This window comes from Nematolebias whitei, chromosome 15 (genome assembly GCF_014905685.2).
Source record: "Nematolebias whitei isolate Nwh7 chromosome 15, NemWhi1, whole genome shotgun sequence".
NCBI classification, from domain to species: Eukaryota; Metazoa; Chordata; class Actinopteri; order Cyprinodontiformes; family Rivulidae; genus Nematolebias; species Nematolebias whitei.
The window spans coordinates 18420723-18438442 of NC_056512.1; the positions used below are offsets into that span (position 1 = coordinate 18420723).

A 17720-nucleotide genomic window follows, 5' to 3' on the forward strand; every position below is an offset into this window, starting at 1 on the left:
ATGGATGGATGGATGGATGGATGGATGGATGGATGGATGTATGTATGGATGGATGGATGGATGGATGGATGTATGGATGGATGGATGGATGTATGGATGGATGGATGGATGGATGGATGGATGGATGGATGGATGGATGCAGGTAGGTAGGTAGGTAGGTACTGTTCACTTATTGTTCAAGGTAAACAGCTACATATTTTGGAGATGAGTTGCTTTAGGACCTCAGTGATCTACTTTGATCTTGATCTCCCTTTATCTGTTAGCTCGTGCAGGCAGTCAGAATTAAATCTGTTTCTCCAAACTGAAGTCGTTCAACCTGGTTTGGAATCTGTTGCAAAATGTTTCAAGAAAACACGATGAAGTAAATTCAAACACAACTGGTCGTTTTGTGTTTGGCCTTAATACTCGATTACTGATCAACATAGTGTACACATAACTGCTCACTTAACTTGCTTTCACGGGCAGATTTGAAACTAACATTAATGTTAATGTAAGGGACTGACATGGCTTTACTAGATGGACTGAGTCACTAACTTTGAGTTGTCTCAACAAGAACATTAAGGTGAGAGTGCTTTCTGCCTCTCTCTGTCCGTCGTACAACTAAAAGCCAAATGTTGGTATTTGAGGGTACTTTCTTGTCTCACAGATCTTTCCTGACCTCAAACCTGTTTCACGCTACATGTCTCTGTGTTTGGGGCAATTTGCAGAAGTACAAGGCACTTCTTTGACTCACATGTTTTCCTGTGGTTTTATCAAGAACATCTGTCAGAAACGGATGTATGAGGTGATAGACAAGTTTTAGCTGTTGGATAGAAAAAGGTAAACTGTGCACGGCAGGAAATTAGTTGGAACAAATAGAAACTAAACCTGCAACACACGAGATGGAAACAACGTTAGTGAGCTTGGTAAAGATTCAAACCACCCACCCAAATATAGCAGACATAATTACATCTAATCAGGAGGGCATGGCTGCTGAGCTGCTTCACATCCTCCCATTGAGGTTTCTCCAAAGCCTGAAATTCACCCAGCACACAGAACTTGGGCAGCGCCTACCACAGTTCGCAAGTGGGCTTTTCAAAGCTGGTCTCAAGTTTCAAGAAGCTGGGAAATATTAGTCCACTTCCGTTAGCCATCATGTGGCAGAGAGAGTGGGAAAGGGTGTGTGCAGAAAGATGCCAGCGAATAGGACTGTTTACATTTGTTCTGCATCCTGCAGAGCTGGGATGAAAACTGCACAATAACTGGACTGTTGTGTCCACCACTGCATGCAGCACTGTGTGCAAACACAACAAATTCACTGCGTCTTTTCCCACTTACAGCTGTTTAGAACAGCTGTGGTAAGCAGCTGAACAGATGTTGGTTTTATGAAACGAAACAGAGACTTGCATGAGATTGGAGGCGCCTGCTTGACAATTACTGGAGGTATTTCCAACTGGGCTGAGCTCTGTAGATGGTTCAAGCTGCTGGTGCTTCTCATACCAGTCTGAGGAATGTGGCAGCAACTGGACAAACAATGTGCATGCGAGAGCTGCTCCAAAAACTTATTAATAGACTCCAAAGCGAAAATAAAACGGCATTAAATTAAAACCTTATGTGGAAAAGCAGCTGTTCAGATACTCATTCAGGAGGTCCGAAAACTCTTTAAACTCCCTCATTCTGCTACAACAATAAAAACCGTAAAAGAAGAAACTCGAGCTGTTTCGTGAAATATCGTCTCGCGCCTGAACAAATCGACATATGTTCACGGGACAAACGAGAAGCGTGGCCGAGTGGAGCTTTGAACAATTACCATATTTCGGTTTTTCGTCCAGTTCCATCCTCTGAAGCTCAGCAGGCGACAGCTACAGCATATTTCCAGACTCCGCCGTGGCCAAAACGCGACTTTTAGTTCAAGTCCGCTCCAAAACTCTTGGGAGTCCCGTAAACATTTAATGGGCGGTTCTATTGCCAACGGTTGGACCAATCAGAAAGCAGTAGAGCGTGATTGACAAGACGCTCAACCAATCGCTGCCCGCGACAAGGTTAATTTTTAGCACCGTTATCTGAGATCCGTGTGACTCGTTTAAGTGCTTTTTTATCAATGACGTAATCATAATTGAATGAACAGGGTTGATTGAAAGTGGCAACAAAATCAAATCAGTCTAATGCTGAATCACTCAAACAAAGTCTGTATTCAAAATATAAGCAAATCCAAATTTTACATCTGAAACAGTCAAGTCAAATCTATTTATAAAGCCCATTTATAAACAGCAGCAGTTACCAAAGTGGTTAACAATAACAATCAATGGCAGTAATTTAATGAAAAATAATACCATAAATTAATTAAAAGCATTTTTTAAAAAGCATAATAAAATACTAAATCAAATCACACTGTGCTAAAAGTCAGCGACGTGTTTTTAAAAGAGACTTAAAAACAGGAAGTGAAGCGGCCTGTCTAATGTTGGGGAGCAGATTGTTCCAGAGTTTAGGGGCCGTGACTGAAAAAGCCCGATCTCCTCTGAGCTTCTACCTGGTTTTTGGTACAACCAAAAGCAGCTGATCAGGTGATCTCAGCACCTGAGAAGAAACATATGGTTATGTCATAGAGATAAGAGGGTGCAAGGCCATTAATGCACTTAAAGGTCAACAGGAGAATTTTAAAACCTATTCTGATACTACAGGGAGCCAGTGAAGGAGGACAAAACTGGTGAAATATGATCAAACGAGTTCCTGTTAAGAGTCGAGCTGCAGCATTTTGGACAAGCTGGAAAGGTGAAAAGGAGACCTGACTGACACCAACATAAAGCAAGAGCATAGAAATACAAACAGAAATAGAAAAAGCTTCACACACAGCACCCATATTAAACAACTAATCTAAACTATACCAAATATATACATTTATGTATGTATAATTGACTACTGCCAATATTGTAGTCAATGTACATATATGAAAATAGTGCAAAATATAAGTTTATATATTAAGATACTTTACAAATAACACACACGCATACATTTTTTCTGTTAACAATGTTTTTTATCTGTACAGTCTTGTTCCTATTGGATAAATGGTCTTATCTTATTTTAAATCATTTATATCAACTCTGTAATGTATAGCTCTAAAATCAAATGTGAACAGAGTGAAACATTACTTAAATTATTGCGTAAGGATATTTCATTTATTTGGTTGTATAGAAGGTTTGTCTTATTTTTTACACAAAGAGAGTGAAGCAACGTGACACCATTTCCTTCTCCAAATGTTGCTGCATTGAAGGAATTGTGCAAAATAGTATTTCAGCAAAATAATCATGTTGTTATGCCTTAAAGCACATGTGTCAAACTTAAGGCCCGGGGCCCAAATGTGGCCCTCGTTGACATCTTATCTGGCCCCCAAGATGAAACGTACAATACTTCTATCTCTTGAATTTTTTCAGTAATCTTTGATTATGATGTCAAAAGCACAACAGAGACCATCAAATGAGACCAATCAAACTCTGTGACCAAGAAAAGATGCTGGGTATCTGATTTGAGCTCATGTAGATTCTGAAACAGGCCCTTAGTTTGAAAAGGGTTTTCATTTTAGCCACTTTTGCAAGCGAGTTTGACACCACTGCCTTTGTTTTCACTGTGATTAGCTTAATGGCAATTTAAAATAAATATGTAATTTGCATTTTATCTGTTTTTCTAATCAGAGAGAGAGAATAAAAGAAGAGGTCTGTGGCTTCAGTACAGCCATAAAGAAGCCTTATGGCAGACATTTATTAAATATGTTTGTAAGTCACCACTAAAGTGAAATCAAAAACCAGTCTGTTAAAATGATCAGTTCCATATTATTTTACTAAAGTGAGATTTTACTTGTTTTTGGAATAATTTTAAGCCACGCTTGTCATTATTTTCTACGTTCAAAGATTTAAACACGTCTGTAGCTACTGGTGTACTTAAAAAATAATAGTCAGCATGCTGTATAATAATGAATTAATTAATTTAGTTATTCTTCCAGTCATAAAGAAAGAGACACGTTCCAATGATTCTGTGCAGGTGACACATTGAGCCACTAGATGGCGATGTTTCCTCACTTTGATAATGTTTCATCCATATTTATTAAACTAATACTGTTGATAATTCTTCAGTGGTGTCAAGAATTTATTGTTTGCCTAATCATTTATAATATTTTGGCACTTAAAAGCGCCAAAGTAATATTGTAGCTTTATTTATCCCTGCTTTGTTAGCGAGCACTTACACTTCCCTTCAGTCAAAGTGTGGGGGCAGGGGAGACATTAAACATGTTTGAAAAAAGTTTGTAATCATATGTTTTTTCAACAAATTAAATATTAATAAATATATCAATCAAACAAACAGAGCAGTGCATAGACATGCTGCATGTGGTTCACTCTGTGAAAACCAATGCATTGTGTCATCTGTGGCACCTTAGGGAGTTTTTAATGGCCCCTTAGCAAAAACATTTAAAATAATAACTTGTTGCACAGTGACTCAGCTGGTAGAGCTGCTGCCGCTCAGCGAGAAGGTTGCCAGTTCAAATCCTAGCCCGGGGCCTTTCTTGGTGGAGTTTGCATGTTCTCTCTGTGCACACGTGGGTTTTCTCTGGGTGCTCCAGTTTCCTCCCACGATTGGCGTCAGAAGCATTTGTAAAGTGGGGGGTCCACACTGGGGGTCCTCCCTCAGAAATGTTTGAATAGATGCCATTTCCTGCATTCTGCTGTATTTTGACGGGTTGTTAAACATCTACTTTTACCTACATTTGTAAACACTTGATTCAAAAGCTATTTTAGAGAGCAACAAGAAGTAGCGCCAAGCTAGCGGCACGCATTATAGAGGTGCTAGCTAAGATGCTTTAGACGTAGCGCTACACTTGACATTACACAAACACTTGGTGCAAAATCACTTTAGCGCTAACTGATCATAACAAAGACTAAACTTGTGCAACCAGAAGTTGCAACGTCTACATTTAAAACACACAATACAATCAACTGGGAGAGGCGCAAGATGGAGGCAGATCTTGAAGCAGCGTTTTGCCGGGTTCCCGTCAGACCTGCCTGAAAAACTGCCTCGTATAATTACTATTCTCGCTGCCTCTACAGTGAAATCTTCTTCTGAGCTTGGTGTTGTCGCAGGATTGATTCGACTGAGCTGTGATGTGGCCTCTAAATAAAAAAAAACCATGACAGCGTGGCCCAGAGATACTGTTCCAGCCTCGGACCATTGTGAAGCTGCGGATGGATGGATGGATGGATGGATGGATGGATGGATGGATGGATGGATGGATGGATGGATGGATGGATGGATGGATGGATGGATGGATGGATGGATGGATGGATGGATGGATGGATGGATGGATTTTGTTGCATTACTCTGTCACTGTTTTGCAGGCTGTTTCATTTTGAGGATTATTTCTGAAATGCATTTTGACTGTAGATTAGTGAGAAAGATTGAATGTAAACATCATATATATTTTTATTTTTTTTTATTTTTTATGTGAAGCTAATAAAAAGTGCCATAAAAAAGCTTTGTCCACTTTTTGTCACATTACATCCATAAACCGTTTGACCAGAGATTTTATGTGATATAGATTCTCACTTAGGTCTGAAGTTTAACTGGGAGATTGCTTGGATCTAACTCGTTCCATCGCAGCTCCAGTCGGATGCTTCTGGTGGTTTTAGAAGGTGACCCGACACCCCAGTCTCAAGTCTGCAGCCTCTCGCAGATTATCTTCCAGGATTGTCCTGTATTTAGCTCCATCCGCCTTTCCCTCAGCTCTGACCAACTTTCCTGTCCCTGCTAAAGAAAAGCATCCCCACAGCATGATGCTGCCGCCACCATGTTTCACAGTGGGGATGGCACGTTCACGTTCACCTAAAATCTCAGTAAAACGATTTGAAGTTTGTGGTTTAAATGTAAATTAAAAGTAGTAAATTATTTCTCATGGCAAAGATGACTGTAAACCAAAATGTGAAATGTGTCTTGTAGACTTAAATCTTATAAACACACATTGCAGCCACTGGGATCTTGTATTTATAAATTAGTCCTAATTATGAAGCAGCTACTGTTATGATTATGATGGTACAGTATCTCATAATACTTAGATAAGTTTATACAAAAATTGTAGAAATGGGCTTGCATAAATTGTAAATTGTAAGTAAAATGCACTTTTACTTTCAAATAGATATAGATACAATTACTTTTACAAAAGTAAAATGTAAGCCCATTATGCTACTGGGAAGTCAAAGCAAAGTTTATTTCTATAGCACATTTACCAAAACAATCATAGTTGACCAAAGTGCAAGACAATCAGCAAATACATGAACCGAAAATATGAAAATGCAAAAAAACAAACAAAACTAATCCAGTAAAATCTAAGCTAATGATAAATAAATGGATCTGTTAAGTTTACACAATAAAAACAATGTAATCTACTCATCTAGGGCAAAACAGGGGTCAGTTTTAGCATAGATTAAAATTTGTCATTACACTGCAGTTCGCATTTTATATTTGACTTTCTGTTTGTCTCACTAAACAAAAGAAGGGCAAGAAAACAAGAAAGCTGTGGGTTCACTATCATAACTATTAAGAAGATAAGACTGACATAAAAATATGACATTAAAAATACGATGGAACAGCTGACGGATAGATCTGAAGATCATTAATGAAACAGCTTTCTGATAATGGACCCTAAGAAAACAAATCAACAATATATAATGAGCAAAGTCATCATAAAACTGACATATTGTCTAGTAATAATAATCATATTTGAATCTACTTCATTGTAACAGACGCTTCTGCACGCCCCTGAAATAAGCCAATCAGAGCCCTCTATTTTCTGTCAGCCATAACTGATGAGCGCAGTGTTTAAAATTAAAACAACATAATTTTATTTATTTTATTATTTTCCCTTATTTGTATACAATTTATTTCCCGTCACACATACCAAATAATATATAGAACTTTTTACTAAAACTGTCATTTTGCCACGCTAAACCATGACACTTCCTGCTTGACGTGCATTACGTGATGACGTAACATTCTGTTTTGACGTTTAGCGCCGCTGAGTTGTGAAAGACTTACAAGCGGAGCGAGGAGTAAGAGGGTTTAATTATCCCAAGTTACACACGTAAATGTTTATCATACCGCTGTTGTGTTTATATTTTGTAACACATAGTGAGCGCTGTTACTTTAGTTAACTTTATGTTTTTTCTTATTTACTCTCAAGTTGCTAACGTTAGCGCGTTAGCCTCGAGTTAGCTAACCGCACAGGTGTTGGCTAACTAGCTGCACTACTTTAAGAACTGTCGAGGTCCAGTCTGACTGCTTCTGTGTTCATATGCACAGAACAAAACAGCGTCTGAATAACATGCAACTTCTGTCGCTCACAACCCAACAGTTCAGTAATTTATTGCGCTCATGATGAAATTATTTATGGTCATGTATCTAACACAGACGTGCAGTCATGGCTCTGAGGAGCGCTGTGTGTCGTGTCCTGAGGAACCCCCACAGATGTGTCCTCGTCTCGGCCTCCAGAACACAAGGCACCGCGGCACCGGCCCAACACGGTCAGTACTCTGTGGTTCTGTCACGGTGGGGGTCAGGTCTCAGACACACGTGGTCCAGATGGGACCAAGAGCTTGATACCATCACCAGTTTTATTGTGTTGTTCAGTGCGTTTGCTTCAAAAGGTGTTACCCTCTTGACTTAAACAATTTATTTGAATCAGTGATTAATAAATTTTTCTTCTATTTATGCAGAATGAGCCTGTAAAAAGTTAAAATATGATGCAACACATGAGTGTTGGTGGGTTAGGTTTTATGAAATATCCCTGCATGTTTGCACGAACTCCTTCTACAAAGGGTTCCTTTACATTAGAAATCAATAGAAATTAAACCACACGGTCTGTCGTTGTATAACAAGATGTTTTTCTCTTTTCTTTACTTCTAGATGCGCAGAAGTCTGAACAGAAATCTAAAACACGTAGGTGTCGACAACCACCCAAACAGAATCCAAAACGTCATTAAACTGAATCTCTTGTCAAAAGAGACGTTTGCTGTTGTTTTAAAGGTCTTAAATTGTTCTTGTTGTAACATGTTCGCCAGCTAAAGTCCAGTTCAACTGGCAGGATGCCCTGGACCTCGAGGGCCAGCTGACAGAGGAGGAGATCATGATCAGGGATTCCTTTCGGACCTACTGCCAGGAGAAGCTGATGCCTCGCATCCTGATGGCAAACAGGAATGAAGGTGCGAGAGCAGTTTGCTAAAGTTGTAAATTCATAACTTGACTTTTCATTCACCGAGTGGTTTTATTCTTTCACGGCGTGGTCTTGTGCACGACGATGTGTTTTTAATGAGAGTTTGATATTGTCAGTGCTGCAGAGAGATACTTAGTGAGTTTGTCTCTTTTTATGTTGTGGTGGGAGAAAAGCATTTTTGTAACTGGGCTTTTGTTCTCAGTGTTCCACAGAGAAATAGTGTCTGAGATGGGAGAGATGGGAGTTCTGGGCCCAACTATTAAAGGTCAGTCTGAATGCACAAAACTAGAATTTTACTGTGAAATTTTAAGTCAGAAATCTGTTCTTTCTCATCGCTTGCACGTCATGAACTTTGGCCCAGTACCCACTGAACCTTAGTGTTTTGAGTCACCACTGTGTGTTCACGTCTAATGTCCCAGCTCAGTATATGTTCTTTTATTTTCTTGCCTTTCCTAATGCAAACTCCTCTTCCTGTGTTTGCTGTTCAGGTTATGGCTGTGCTGGGACGAGCTACGTGGCGTACGGCTTGATCGCCAGAGAGGTCGAGAGGGTGGACAGTGGCTATCGGTCCGTCATGAGCGTGCAGTCCTCACTGGTCATGCATCCTATTAATGCCTATGGCACAGAAGAGCAGAAACACAAATATCTGCCCAAGCTGGGTAAGAAGAAAACAACAGAAAGCCTCGATGATGTCACAGGATTGTGATCTGTTGTGCCGACTGACATCTGAGGTACATGTTGTGTTTGAGTGCGTTCTGCCGTCTGTTTCTCGCAGCTCGCGGAGAGATTTTGGGCTGCTTCGGCCTGACGGAACCAAACCACGGTAGTGACCCCGGCGGCATGGAAACAAGAGCCAAATATAATCCGACCAGCCGCACCTACACCCTCACCGGCTCAAAGACCTGGTGGGTGAGGAGATTTGGGGAGTTAGTTGTCCAGTCAGTTTTTCAGAATGAATTCAGTTTAAATCTCTACTACCACGTTTCTTTGTTTACTGCAGTTTTATTTGAATACTTTTTGTGTGTGTAAGTAAATATAGTGTCCACATGAGCGCAAACATCTGTTTCTGCTTTGCACTTCTTTTTCTACTTGCCTTTATGTTGCGGCAGCTGTGTCTGAGTGGTTAGAGCAGTCGTCCTCCAATGTGAGAGTTGAGGGTTCGATTCCACCAGCACTCGTTGAAGTGTCCCTGGGCACGACACTGAACCCCTCACTGCCTCCGATGTGTGTCCCATCAGTGTGTGAATGTGATAAAGCTCTGATTAGTCTTTGTATAGATCTAGTAGAGTGCTGTATGAATGAGGCACAGATTGTGTTGTAAAGAGCTTTGAGTGTCTTGATGAGATTTAAAAATACTAGTACAGTCCATTTACTATTTATGTTGCTGCCCACACTTTATTAAGTGTTGTGGATGGATTTAGTTTTACTAATAAGTGCATATAAAAAGTCATCCTTATATTTTTTAGCTTTACCTCACAAGGAGAAGATAACATCCTGCAGAAAATCTTTTGCCCTCTTGACTAATTTTCGAACTGGATACAATACTTTAACCTGATCCTCTGGATATTGACTGAAAGCCTAATATGTAATTGATTGATCTACGTTTGTAAGTAATGTTTGTTGGATGTAGTTCCACTGCTGCAGATCGACGTAACAGCTAAGTGCAACCGCAAAAGCACTGCTAACATTGTAAGCCAGCTGTGTTAACATGTGGTCAGTCACACGATAAGACAGACGCAGGTTGGGAGCAGCTCAGTGTCACATGATGAGTCCAACATCGTGGCGTGGAACCAGCATCTTTCGTTAGGCGTTACATACTCACCAACTCAACTCTGTGACTACTTTACTCTGTTACTCAGAGGTGGAGCAGAAGTGAATCAACTTTTACAAAACCTCACGCACGACGCTCGGGTGGGATGAAGGCGCCTCAGTTTGAGAGGAATTATTTGACTTATTATTGTTGAAGTTTTTGGGAATTTCTCTGACCGTGTGGCCTTTCCAATAATGTCAAAAAAACAGCTTAGATGTTTTAAAATATAGATCTTGTATTTGACACGTTTTTAGTTCGTGTGAGAGAAGAACTTGTGTCAGTCGCTGTCCACATGGTGGTGCTCCTTACCAGAGAGTACTGGAGCCACAGTTCATGTTCTGGACTTGTGTGTGTGTGTGTGTGTGTGTGCGTCCTGATTTTGTTCAGTTTTAAAGTATGCAGTGACATACATGTTCACATTTCCACCACAGAACATATTAAAATAATAAACAGGTAATTTTCCATCAATAAATCAGTTTTGTCCCCATCATTAGATTTAGAGCCTATAAATAGTTTTGTTTACAGGAAGAACCTTACCGTGTCCCCCCCTCACATTCAGGATCACCAACTCCCCGGTGGCAGACGTTGCGGTGGTCTGGGCTAAATGTGACGATGGGAAGGTGCGAGGCTTCATCTTGGAGCGTGGCATGAAGGGCTTTTCCACACCGAAGATCGAAGGAAAGTTCTCTCTGAGAGCCTCGGCCACCGGGATGATCCTCTTAGATGATGTAGAGGTTCCTGAGGAGAACCTGCTGCCTAAAGCCTCCGGCCTGGGGGTGAGTGAACTATTGTTGATTTTATCGTAATAGTATTGTAATAGATTCTTAATATTTGTATATGTGATCACTTACATCCATAATAAATTAATGAAATGCATTTAGGAGCTTTGTTCTTTTGATGTTTTAGTGGAAAATAATAAAAGTTCCCTTCCTTGCCTCCAGGGTCCATTTGGTTGCTTGAACAACGCTCGGTATGGTATTGCATGGGGGGCCCTGGGTGCTGCAGAGTTCTGTTTCCACGCCGCTCGTCAGTACACGCTCGACAGGTCAGGTCGTCTCTTTACTGCAGTAAAATGTTTAATGATTAAGGAGATAAAATCGTGTTTTTAATGTTTGCTAAACTAGAATCCAGTTTGGCGTGCCTCTGGCCAGGAATCAGCTGATGCAGAAGAAGATGGCCGACATGCTGACAGAGATCACCATCGGCCTGCAGTCCTGTCTGCAGCTGGGCAGACTGATAGACGAGAAAAAGTAAGGACCACCTCCCAGATTAAGTGTCGATGCACGGTGGTGTTGCAGAGCTGTCCAGAGGGTCTGTCCTTAAACCAAGAGGACATCTAGGAGTTCAGACTGTGGAAGATAATTCCTGTTGATTTTGTTTTTACAGCTGGAAAAACGGGCTCACACGTCAACGTGTGGACAAACCTGTGATGTTCAATATTAGGGTCGAAGTGTGTTGGTGTTGATCATACGTGTGTGTTGGCACAAAGCCGAGGAGAAAATATATCAGCAGTCAGATTAAACGTCGTCATTTTACAAATAGAAAAATGCTCCAGTCCAGGTTGTTTAAAGAAGAGTGCATGAATAAGAAAGTGTAGGTGCAGGTAAAGTCCAGACCTCCACCTGATTCAAACACTGCGGTGGGACAGAGTTCGTGCTGCTCTCACCACAATGAGCAGTTGCCACACAAACGTTTTGCATGGATTAAAGTTCTCCATCGACGCAACGGATTTCTGTCATTTTGATCGTGACCTGGACGGATCTCCGTCATCTGTAAAAATGAGGAAGTTGTTTTGTTGTGGTCTTTTAAAAGCCATCCAAGCTAATGATGCAGGGATTAAACTGATGCTGCTGTTTCCTCCCTCACTCTCGAGCAAGACGGACGCCTTTCTCCCCTCTCCTGTCTCCCTCCTGCTTTTTCTCTCTCTGGCCTGCGTATCGGAGCTTCTGTTTACTCCTCTTCCAAATCCTAAATTACCATCATGGATCTGGTCAGCTGGACTTTCAACGCAAGTGATAACATTTTTTTCAACCAAGCGCCAGGGTCCTGGAGAGCCCTCATGCCCCGCTGAGACGCACGTGGGTACGCCATGGATCCGTGGGCGGATTGGAAGTTGATGTGCCTTTCTGTGTTGTCTCAGGAGGACGCCGAAGATGTTTATATCATTGGATTTATGATAGCAGGGTTTCTGCTTTTTAGCACCGTCAGATACCCGTGTTATCGGCTGTTAAAGAAGACGGCGGCAGCAGGTCGGGCCGTGGCAAAGCTGCCGACCTTATGTGAAGGTTTGGTTCGTGCTTCGAGCAGACTCAGCTGATTTACGAGCTCAACCGTAAGATGGAAGCGATTTGTGAGAATCGTAGGCCACTTGCGGCTTCTGGGACTCGCCAGCATGTTGGGGACGACCTTGGTGGAAGCTAATAAGGACGGACCAGTGGAATGCCCACAAATCCAGCCATTTTGGATCATCGTGATTCCCTTTAAGACTCTAGGCTGACGAGAAATAACAGTCTGCCTGAAAAAAGTAACAACTGTGGCTTAACTGAATCTGACTCCCTCGTTCGGCCTTGAAGCTGGCCAACTTATCAGATTTCTCCTGGGACATGTGTAAACTAAGAAGGCTTTGCTCTATCTGTCCCCCACACAACGCCCCCCCCCCCCACCCCACCCCAAGAACTTCTGTGAAGGTTTATCAGAGCTGTACTGGCTGACACCAACATCTTATCAGGACTATGGTCTATCTGGAAGTGCTGCATGGACAAATCTCACCATCTTGTCATCAGATACATATGTGATGTGTCTATAAATGTGCTGCTGGTAGAGTTTTTTGATATCTTAAATCAAATGAGTCAAACTCAAGGCCCGGGGGCCAAATGTGGCCCTCGCTGACATCTGGCCCCCAAGATATGTGAAATGTAGAATACTTCTATCTCTTTAATTTTTTCAGTAATCTTTGATTATGATGTAGAAAGCACACCAGAGAACATCAAATGAGACAATCAAACTCTTGTTGAGGAACCTGTGACCAAGAAAATATGTTTGGTTTCTGATTTGAGTTCATGTAGTTTCTGAAATTGGTCCTTAGTTTGAAAAATGTTTTAATTTTGGCCCCGTTTTGTGAGTTTGACACCCCCGTCTTAAATTGTGTCCTGACAAGGACAAGGTGTGAAGAGATCTATTTTGTATTACCACTGTCCTCTCCTCATGGCCTTCCCCTTTTTTATCTAAAGAATAAGGAGTCACGCTCAGGAACAGCAGCCACGTGCACTCCGCCCATCTTTTGGATGACTGCACGAACATAATCTCTCAGTACGTCGGTGCAATGATAATAAAGTTTATTCTGATTCTGTCAACCAGTAAAGCAAAGCAGAGCCACAGTTCAGTCAGTCAATCTAGAAAATTACTACTACTAATAATAAAGTTGATTTATACTCTTCAAAGTAACCTGTAGGTGTAGATATGACATCATTAATTGCCAAAATGAAACTTTGTATTGTTCACTGGAAATATTACCTCCCTCTTGGCTTGTCCAGACTCTGGCCTGTACTGGTCCAACAGTGTTGATGATAATTAACAACTCCCTGAACAAAGGGTCCGTCCCATCGTATTTTAAAACGGCAGAAGTGACCCCTCTCTTAAAGAAGCCTAACCTTGATTCTGGCTCCCTTTCCAACTTCCGTCCCATCTCTAAACTGCCTTTTCTCAGTAAGTTACTTGAAAAAGTTGTAGAAACCCAACTCAGATCCTGGTTCTGTCAGTTACACATCTCTGATCCCTTTCAGTCTGGTTTTCTAAAACCATTCCACTGAAACTGCTCTAGTAAAAGTCCACAACGATCTGTTAATGGCTGCTGATGAAGGAAAATGCTCTGTGTTGGTCCTGTTAGATCTTAGTGCTGCCTTTGATACCGTTGAGCACACAACCTTATTAAACAGACTGAAGGTTGTGGCTGGTATTTCTGGCTCAGCTTTGGACTGGCTCACATCATCCCTATCTCACAGAACTTTCTGCATCAAGACGGACAGGTTCTCCTCTGATTATGCCCCCTTGTGGGGTGCCACAAGGCTCAGTTCTGGGTCCACTTTTGTTTTCCTTTTATATTATCCCACTTGTCAGCATTATTCAATCCTTTTCTGATATTTCCTATCATATTTATGCTGATGGCATTCAGTTGTATTTTTCATTGAGACCACACCGGCTGGATAAATTGGCCATCCTTGTCCAATGTTTGTCCCGTATCAGTGACTGGCTTGCCAGTAACTTCCTGGTTTTAAACACCAGTAAGACAGAGACTTTGATTACTCCTCCCAGTCACCTTTACCCAAAAATCAATCAGAAAATTGCCTCTTTCTGCCCAGTAGCCAAATCAAAAGTAAAACACTTAGGAGTCACATTTGACTCATTAGGCTTTGAGTCTCACATTAGAGCTATTTCCCGTTCTTGTTTCTTTCATTTAAGAAACGTTTCTAAAATACGACCTCTGGTCTCCAAAACTGACCTAGAGAAAATTATTCACGCTTTTGTGTCATCACGTCTGGACTACTGTAATGCCCTTTTTACCTGCGTGGACAAGTCTTCTGTTTCACGTCTACAAGTAATTCAGAACGCAGCTGCCAGACTTCTCACCAGTATTGTTTTTGACTGCCATTTTGATTTTAGTTTTAGTCTTAGTCTTTTAGACAAAAATACTTCTTAGTTTTAGTCAGTTTTAGTCATTTCTATATTTAATGGTTTTAGTCCAGCTTTAGTCGACAAAAACTTTAAAATTTTAAGTCTAGTTTTAGTCTTTAAAATAAATAGAAAACATATTAGTCTTTACAAATTAATTTGAGTAATTTGTTTTAATAGTGGAATCAAATACTGGTACTCCAAAAATGCCCAAAACAAAAACATTCTCACTTTGTGGCTTTATTTCTCAAAATGTGCTAAAGTGCAATGAAGTACAAATGCCCAATATTATAATAAAAGGGAACACACATGTTAAACTCAAACTTTTCAACCAGGACAATGAAGACATAAAAACAGACTGTCCTAAACCTTGACTATCTTTAACTTGTGCAAACATTCTAAACCAAAATAATAAAATATATCTCTTCTTATTCTCTTAAAGTATGAAATATGCCACTGGAAGTTTTGAAATCTAAAATGAATAAGTCAACCCCAGAACACTTAAGTACTGTATACACACTGTATCTGGTCTTTAAAGTAAGTATGAAATAAATAAACAACAAAAATACCATACATCCCTGCATGTTTTACACGTAACAGTAGCCGACGTTAGATTAGCACAACAAACAAGCTAATAGCACGAAGTTAGCATCCACGTGCGCAAGCAAGGACAGGATTTATAAAAATAAAATTAAAAAAACATTAAGTTTACACGAAACTGGAGTTGTGAAATGTGTCACAACCCGTTTGGTTTGTCAAGTAACATTGCATGTATGTACATTACAAAAATAGTAGTTGTAACTAACTTACCTTGGAAAAAATATCAGGGTGGTGAGCCTTCAGGTGCCGCTTAAGATTTGTCGTGTTTTTTCCACCAAGTTTAAATCTACATTTACCTCCGTCTCCCTCGACGATACATTCGGTTCTTCTTTCAGTTGGGTTAAATACAAAATAAGTCCATAAATCCTTTCTGGGTTTGCGTCCACCGAGCCCCTTCATAAAACGTGCAGCATCTGCCATGGTCCAGTTTGAAATGAAGTCAAAGGTGAGCGCGCGGTGCATCAGCGCGGTTGGGTAGCAGTGGGTGTGACCAATGGGCAGAAATATTGTGCATTCTAAATTATTGACGGACCACCGACAAACATTTTCGTACAGTCTCATCTCGTCAACGAAAACTCACACACATTTCGTCATGTTTTAGTCATTAAAGAGCAATGTTTATTTCGTTACCGTCTCATTATTGTCATGAAAAAAGGGGGCGTCGACGAAAAGTTTTCGTCATCGTCATCGTTAACGAAAACAACACTGCTTCTCACCAAATCCAGCAAATACTGTCACATCACCTCGGTCCTATATTCACTGCACTGGCTCCCAGTGGAGTTTAGAATCCGTTTTAAAGTTCTTGTGCTGACGTACAGAGCTTTAAATGGCCAGGCCCCTGTGTGTCTTTGCCAGCTTTTAACCAAATACTCTGAAACACTCTGCTGCTCGTGGCCTTCGCTCCCAGTCACAGAACCTCTTGGATGTTCCACGTACGCAGCTGAAAACTAAAGGGGACAGGGCCTTTCAGTCAGTGGCCCCCAGGCTGTGGAACAGTTTGCCCCTGCAGCTTCGTTCTGCTGACTCTGTTGACGTTTTTAAAAAGCAACTGAAAACACTTTTATTCTCCCAGGCTTTTATCTCATGATTTTATTATTGTGCTTCTTGAAGTTCTTATGCTCGTTTTATTCTTTGTATGTTTTAGTGTTGATTTTTATTGTACAGTTCTTTGTGATGTTATGTCTGTGATAAGCGCTTTATAAATAAACTTGACTTACTAGAGAAGATTTGAGTCCAAAGATGTTTTTCTGTTTTAATCCCTGGTTCTGCTCAGAGCGGCTCCAGAGATGATCTCCATGCTGAAGAGGAACAGCTGTGGTAAAGCCTTGGATGTCGCCAGGCAGGCCAGAGACATGCTGGGAGGCAACGGCATCGCAGACGAGTACCACGTCATCCGCCACGTCATGAACCTGGAGGCTGTCAACACATACGAAGGTGAGGCGTGAAGGTGCATCCGCCTCCACAGAGAGCCGCCGTCGTTCGTCTGGTCTAATATTTGTTTGTTCTTCCTCCAGGTACTCATGATATCCACGCTTTAATCCTGGGCAGAGCCATCACAGGACTGCAGTCCTTCACCGTCGACAAATAGATCCAATCGTTTGCTGCAACAAACAACTCTGCCAGATCGGTTTGGAAGAAAAAAGTGTTTTTGCTTTTTATGGGTTTGCAAAAAATTGAGTGCTTTAATCAGAGAGAAATACACATTTTTAGAACTTTTAAGCTGATGAAGATTGTAAGAACCTCTGAAGTCAAGTTTTTTAATTTAAAGATGGTTATTTTTCCACAAATAGAAGCAGTTCTTGTATTTCATTGAATGATGTTTTATCACGGCAGTGAACAAGTGTGGACAGTCTGGGGAAAACCTAAACAGTACCGTTGTTGCTGTATTTGTATTTAAAACTGTCATTATAAATCCTGACTGTCCGTAGAGTGTTTGTAATTGCATGTGAAGCTTTTTGTGCTAAATGTTAATTAGTGTAAGAGATCGTGTTACAGGTGGGTATTACTTCCAGCACTTTACAAACTATGACACTAAAATAGTAACTCTGAGGTCATTTCAATAAAGAGATAATTTAAAACGATACGTGCGTGCAGGACAATACGTTTAGAGTGAACATGAACATTTTGTAGGGTCCTCGTTGAAGGTACCCCCTGAAATACCAACGTCCCTCCCCTTTATGCCATAAGGTCTACAGCAAGTTGGAGAGTTTGTTCTCCCACATCATGGAGCGAAGAGGGGGAGTTGGAGATACCCTCTGTTCATCCGACATAATAACTTGAAAAATAAGTGAGGTACAATTGGTCATTTTGGTGTGTGGGTACATCTAGGTGCAAGAAGGTTTCTCTCAAAAAACTGGGTTGCCATGTCAAAATCCAAGATGGCTGCCACCATCCATCCATATTTACCAGCTT

General features: G+C 40.9%; 2 protein-coding genes across 4 annotated transcripts in view; one reads left to right on the top strand and one right to left on the bottom strand.

Moving 5' to 3' along the window:
• The window catches only part of LOC119421485 (choline transporter-like protein 2), a 66885-nt gene extending 64992 nt beyond the window's left edge, over positions 1-1893 (bottom strand). The window contains exon 1 of the mRNA XM_037688837.1: positions 1790-1893. Coding sequence (XP_037544765.1) covers positions 1790-1817 — 28 coding nt within the window. The 5' untranslated portion in view covers positions 1818-1893. The remainder of the gene's footprint in view (positions 1-1789) is intronic.
• Positions 1894-6998: 5105 nt separating this feature from the next.
• gcdhb (glutaryl-CoA dehydrogenase b) lies at positions 6999-17285 on the top strand. Of its 3 annotated transcripts, none has more exons than XM_037689427.1 (12): positions 6999-7070; positions 7429-7541; positions 7924-7956; positions 8079-8219; positions 8433-8495; positions 8719-8889; positions 9006-9135; positions 10600-10816; positions 10982-11085; positions 11165-11290; positions 16582-16742; positions 16823-17285. In XM_037689427.1, exons 2-12 carry the CDS (start codon positions 7439-7441, stop codon positions 16894-16896), a joined length of 1323 nt encoding a protein of 440 aa, XP_037545355.1. In that variant the 5' UTR covers positions 6999-7070; positions 7429-7438; the 3' UTR covers positions 16897-17285. The 3 variants fall into 3 exon arrangements, with proteins under 3 accessions (XP_037545355.1, XP_037545357.1, XP_037545356.1); XM_037689429.1 differs by lacking the exon at positions 16823-17285 and adding an exon at positions 11629-11631 and having other exon boundaries at positions 16584-16710; XM_037689428.1 differs by having other exon boundaries at positions 7045-7102.
• Positions 17286-17720: the final 435 nt, after the last annotated feature.